This window comes from Lissotriton vulgaris, chromosome 4_1 (assembly GCF_964263255.1).
Source record: "Lissotriton vulgaris chromosome 4_1, aLisVul1.2, whole genome shotgun sequence".
Lineage (NCBI taxonomy): Eukaryota > Metazoa > Chordata > Amphibia > Caudata > Salamandridae > Lissotriton > Lissotriton vulgaris.
In genome coordinates, this window is record NC_141691.1 from 528,342,616 (window position 1) to 528,348,967 (window position 6,352).

General features: G+C 40.8%; 1 protein-coding gene across 1 annotated transcript in view; it reads left to right on the forward strand.

The window, feature by feature from the left end:
- LOC147721199 (E3 ubiquitin-protein ligase Siah2-like) overlaps window positions 1–3,352 on the forward strand; it is a 93,955-nt gene extending 90,603 nt beyond the window's left edge. Inside the window, exon 2 of the mRNA XM_086964680.1 lies at window positions 2,556–3,352. Coding sequence (XP_086820806.1) covers window positions 2,556–3,107 — 552 coding nt within the window. The 3' untranslated portion in view covers window positions 3,108–3,352. The remainder of the gene's footprint in view (window positions 1–2,555) is intronic.
- Window positions 3,353–6,352: the final 3,000 nt, after the last annotated feature.

Below are 6,352 nucleotides of genomic sequence, written 5' to 3' on the forward strand. Positions count from 1 at the left end.
GTGGGGGCCCTGGGCCTGCGGTGGGGGGTGGGGGGAGACTGTGTTCATTCATTTAACCCACTACTGTCTGTTAGCGCCTAAGCCCAATGCTGCATTGCTTGCAGCCGTCTTCTTCCCTGCAGAGACTAGTGAGGCCAGGGGGGCCCCTGACCCCCCCTTGACCCGTGGGGCCCCCCCCCGCACTGCAGGGCCTGCGGGGGCCTGTGTTACGCCCCTGCTAGTGTGATTTACTGCATTTTTAGCCTCGGCGCCCTGGTTTCTTGTGATGGTTCAAGACACTTGTTGAGAGAGTGCCACAATACCATGTGTGTCCTAAAGTAGAGTACAGGGACGCTCTGGGTAGTACATGCACATGGTGTTCATGAGTCATTTTAGATAGCATCCCGTTATCGGGCACAGATTTCCGAAAGAACGGTTTTACCGAAGAATTTGGTCGGTGCTTGGAATGTTTTTTTTCCCTGTCTGGAGCATTCTTGGTTTATCCCCCAATATTGATCAACGAAGAACACACACCTGGATGAACTCCCTAATACATGTAGTCCCTACGGGTGATCTTCATCACACTAAAGATTCGCACCTGCAGGCAAGCGGTGATAAGCTGGCTAGGAGGTGCCTCTTTTATTCTGTCATGTCGGGGAGTTAAATTCATGGCCAAGGTAACAAAACTGATACAAGAAACTGAACAAAGGCACCTGCCATCTAGCACACTTAATGGTCAAGGGAAGGAAGATAGTGGTGGAAGACTTGACATTTAGCGAATACTCCACAATGGACATAAATATTGTGTTTTAATGAAAGAAATATGTCCAGAGGTCCTTTCCTGGGACAGAACTTCTAGACTTTCTTGTCCTGAACACAGGTCATTTTATTTTTACCTTCTTCTGTCTTTTTCTGTTGTTTTTACCCTATTCGAATATTGTAAAGATTTTTATTAATCAAACAATAAAAGATGATGATGATGTAGTCCCTATGTTATGGACAGGGGCATCTGGTGTTATGGATTTTTTTTTTACCTTTTCCACTTCTTTATCTATATTTACCCTACCAGTCTTTAGCACGTTTCTTTCCTTATGAGGTATCAGCAGCGTAACCAAGGGAGTCTCCTCTACAGCTCCATTCCTCACACCAGCAGGAATGTCTGAGACCTAAAAAGAACACTCCCATTAACCAGACAACGCAGTCTCAAGCACGAATAGTTGGGGAAGGCCATATATTGTCTTGCTAATTTTATCATGTACTTACCTTGTAATGAAAATATGCTATGTGGGAAATGAAGGAAATTGATTTTCAATTTACCTCGTTCTGTTTTTTTTGGGGTGCCAGGAACATTGCATTGTGGGATTTGTAGTTGTGTATTTACCTTTTTGATTATGTGCTTCTCCAGTGCAAACAAACATCCACAACTGGCTGAGGGTATGCTGCATGGCGTTCAGCCACTTGTCAGTCAGTTATTAACTCTGTGTGCCAACGAGCTCAGTAAAACGTCTGGTAAAATAACTTACTGCACTGAGCAACTTGTATAGTGTGTAAACCGGGTAATTGTTTAAGTGCCATTTTATTAATGTCTTAGCCCTTTTCAATTTAACAAAATATTACTTTGGGTATACTGCAGATGATCCTTTTACAAATACAAAGGAGGTGTGTAGTAAGCACACATTCTTTTTATATAAAAATAAGATTTTTTTAATTAGTGGGAGGCTTGTTTAACATCCAGTGATTGCACACAATCCCACGCTATATAATTCCAGCACACCTAATACCACTTAATTACTGCATAATTCCACTGCACACCATGCCACATAATTCCAATACACAAATCCCCTCTGCACCACGCTATTACACGCCACACAATTCCACAACTAACAATTTCATTCCAATCCCTAGAATCCCGCTCCACGCCACATACATTCATCCATAAAGCATTGTCATTTATAACGTCAATAGCTCCAATTTTTACAAATGCGAGACAGATTGCATTGCAAATGCTTTTTTTTTTTTTTTTTTGTACTCGTTACCAGATTTACCAGAACTGGTAGAGCAGGGAATGTACCGAAAGGATGCGCCTCTCCAGTTAATGCTTAACTAGGAGAAATATCTTATTTTTCTGCTTCTTCGTTACTTCCTATTTCTAGATGTGCTGCATTTGCCTCAGAATTGTTTTTTGTGCAGGAAGGTGTCCCTTCCTGCACAAACAATCCTGTCGGAACATAGTCACCCTGGTACCATGGTGCAAGGCTGCCTGCATTGCGGCTAGGCAGCCAAAACGGTGCCAGTACATAGATAAGGACAGGAATGCGTTGTATTCTTTTAAATACAGTGCATTCCTGCCATTTATCTGCAAAGCAGTGGCGCAAGGTGACTTGTTGCGTTACTATGTCATAAATAAAGCCCCCAGTTTAAAACCAACTTAGTGGTTGTCAAAGGCCTTTGGAAGTTGGCTTTCCATTAGAATATTGTGTGGAATTTTTTTGACTTGGTGAGGCAGAATGTGTATTTAAAAAAAAATGATATTGGAAAGAATCTGTACCCTCTTAACCATGCCTTCTGTTTTTCAGTATGCCACAGCTGGATGCCTTCTGTCCCTGCATCATACGGAAAAGCCAGAACATGAAGAAGTTTGTGAGTTTCGTCCATACACGTGTCCTTGTCCTGGGGCTTCTTGCAAGTGGCAGGGATCGCTGGAGGCAGTGATGCCACACCTAATGCATGCACACAAGAGTATCACCACTTTACAGGGAGAGGACATCGTTTTTCTAGCCACTGATATTAACCTACCTGGTGCTGTTGACTGGGTGATGATGCAGTCTTGCTTTGGACACCACTTTATGCTTGTACTTGAAAAACAAGAAAAATTTGAAGGCCATCAGCAGTTCTTTGCTATCGTGCTGTTAATAGGCACTCGTAAACAAGCAGAGAACTTTGCCTACAGGTTGGAACTGAATGGAAACCGCAGACGGCTTACATGGGAAGCAACACCTAGATCGATACATGATGGTGTGGCAACAGCCATCATGAACAGTGATTGCTTGGTCTTCGACACCTCCATTGCACACCTTTTTGCAGATAATGGAAACCTGGGAATCAATGTTACAATCTCCATGTGCTGAATGATTTAGCAAATGTGGAGTTGTCGTGCAGCTTGCGTGGTGCTTACTGCTCATCTTTATTTTTTATAAACCATTCAGTGCATGATACGAAACATCGAGGCAAGGCATGTTGAGCACGTGATTCAGAAACCTAAGTAATGCGTGTAGTGCAAAATGCCTATTGTGACACAGGTTTGCAGTGTGATAACTGAATGGCGAACACCCTGGTCATTGGATTTGGGTTAAATAAAATGGTTTTCTATTGCCATTTTCCTAATTATTGATACATGTACATAGAACTTAAAGATTATTTTGGATATAACCACTGTGATGCAGAATAGACGTCAAATTGATTTATAATGCATTGTACAAATATACTTATTCAGTAATTTTTTCTTTTTCTAAACTTCCGCCTGCTGGCTAACTTATTCACATTACTAACGGGAATTGGAAGTTGTTTGAATTCATATTTGTTTCGTGTTGCTGTGAAAATGCAACTCTAGCTGAGACAGAACAATGGAAATGCCTGTCCGCTTTGCACCAATAAGCTGACAGATTTTGTGTGGATCTGAAATCACTTTGTTGTACTTTTAGCTCCTCAGGGTTATGTTTTTAAAAGCTCATCTTTCTCCGGTCATTTCTGTTTTTGTCTGACATTACTCATCTAAAGCTTCTTTCATTCTGTATGAGCTTGGTTGATACACAGACGTCTGTGGATCGTTTCCTAGTGCCCCTGCATAAGCCTCAATTATGTTCCAGAAATGGGGACCTGCTGGGACAGTGGTGGAACTGGAAACTACTTCATAAACTGGTAGAAACCAGTGCTGCACATAGGCACTACTGCCAGATGCACAGTTCTGCTTGTGTGCAGCCATGCTTCTCCCCTTGCACCGTTGAGACCTTTTTTTTTTTATTCAGCCCTCGTTGCCTTAGTCCCCAGATACTTTGGCTTGCTTTAAATAGTTTATACTGCATGCAGTTCTATTACTGAGAATACGGTTATACAAACATTACATAATGTCAAAGCACTTTGGGTCACTTGATACTCTGGCAGCAGTAACGTTTAATGACTGGTCCAGGAAATTCTGGAACTTTTTGGTCACACTGTGTGTGCCCCCTTTATCACATCTTGTAATAGAATTTTGTACAGCATGATTGCAGTATTGTAGATTATTTTCTATAAGATTGTGTGCAGTACCCTGATTTTGTTTTACACTGATTTCTCACAGAGAAAACAAATGTGTCATTGGTCGTAGTGTAAATAGTGTAGAGACATAAAAATTAAATGTAAGCCCTGTCGATATGGAGATGTCAGTATTTGCGGGACTATTGTATGTTTTGGCAAATAACAAATTTCTGTCTTGCTACAAAGCCAGCTTTGCCTGGTTGTTCGGCACACCAGAGGTGAACTGATTTATCAGAGGTGCTTTGCCCGATTTCTGCGTGTCCAATTTCCTGTTTTACAGACTACCTTATAAAAATGTTATTTACAGTTGGTAATCAACTGTGGCGAAGAAGACTATGTACACCAAGTACTTACTCCTACCATGACCATAGGTCTAAAAAGGGTTAAAATCATATTAATAATTGATGGCTGTCAACATCAGATGTTTCAAAAGTAGTTAACTCGTCATTATGTAGCTTTTTGCAAGCATTCTTCCTAAAACGTCAAATTAGACTTGTTTTTTATTTTACCTAATGTTTTAAGTATCTTTCAAGCACTGTCATGCTGCCTCTGGGATATGCCATCAGTTCTCTGGGATTGGATTGATCGCTTCAACACCTGCTCATATCCTACTCGACACCACATGGACATACCTTACTCATCTGTTAGGTCTTGTATGTGCCAGACCTGCTGGCAGGACTGCACCTTCAAGATAACATGTTTCCTCCTGCAATAATGTCATTTGTTTGTTGCATAGAAGTGACATCAACAAATTGTAATTGTTGGAGGGCAATGCCGTATTCTCTGCTCTCTGCTTTGGAAATTAAAGAACAGTGAATGGGCAATACATTTCTTTCTAACCTGCAAAGATCGAAGAGCCTAAATACTCAACGTGGAGAATCCTAAAAGATGTTTGGAATGTATTCCTTCTTGAGTGCACTTGGTTTCTAGGTTTGCTAGCATTATGTGATCCCTACAGGGCATGTATGAAGAATTTTGTTCTATGCCCAATGTGTGTTTTTAGGATGGATATTGTGGTAACTGTTTACCACACTCCCAAGTGTTATTTATGTTGTGAGAATTTAACGAAGCAGTGGGTATCTTCCATCCTTCCTGTGATAACTGGGTGTGTTAGCCAGTTGGAAGACAGCTTCAATAGTACTTGTTCTTGGTGTGATAATCGTTGGCCTAAACATCTTGAGAAAGGGAGTGTTTTGCCTCACATGCTGTGAGGAAAAAGTCATTTGATACTTGGTTGAATGTTTTTGATTTGGTATGTAGCATTTTAGGCCTTCTAATATGCGACGGGCTACTGCAAAATCCCTTCCAGATCTATCTAGATCATGCATATTTTCCTACGTTTGCATGCAACATGTAGCATAAGCTTTTTTGAATAATGCTTTGTTTGTTTCAAAGACTGTCGCATGAGTTACTGTCTTGTCTAAGTTCTTGCGACCAACATCACCCTGATGGAGCATGTTTGTGACTAGGCCTATTAAAGCTGCCTCACTTCTGGTCTATGCTTCTCTTGGTATCTGTGAGATGTACGACAGGAGGGTCTGAACACAGCATGACCACTTGAGTTATTTTCCCTTTTCTCTTGGTAAGCTGACCTATTTATCACACTTCCCACATCACTAAATTTATTTACAGGCTGCTCCTTCCTTGTTTGGATGGTTTTCTCTTGGAAAATTATTTTGAATCTATGTAATGGAAATATTTTTCTGTAGAAATATATTATTAATTGTAAATGTTGGAGTCTGGCAAGGTTGTGGTTCTAAACGTTGTGACGATCACAGCTAAATCTAACGTTTGAGTCAAAGTTAATATATTTTATTCCTTTTTTTATATTTTGGCTTTTTTTAGCCTAGTTAAATATATATATTTGGTTTCCTTCGGGCACCTCCACTGTTCAGTATTTTCAGGTTTTCTGCAAATGAAGTTGTGGCAAACCTCCTATAAAAAATTACTCAAACCACAGTTATGAGTTGTATATGGACTCCTTGTGGCAGGCTGCTTGGTGACAATAACGCGTTGGTGCAGCCTGTTTCTATAGCCACTGTTCAAACGCTGCCAGTTCTGCCTACGGTTTAATTTCATA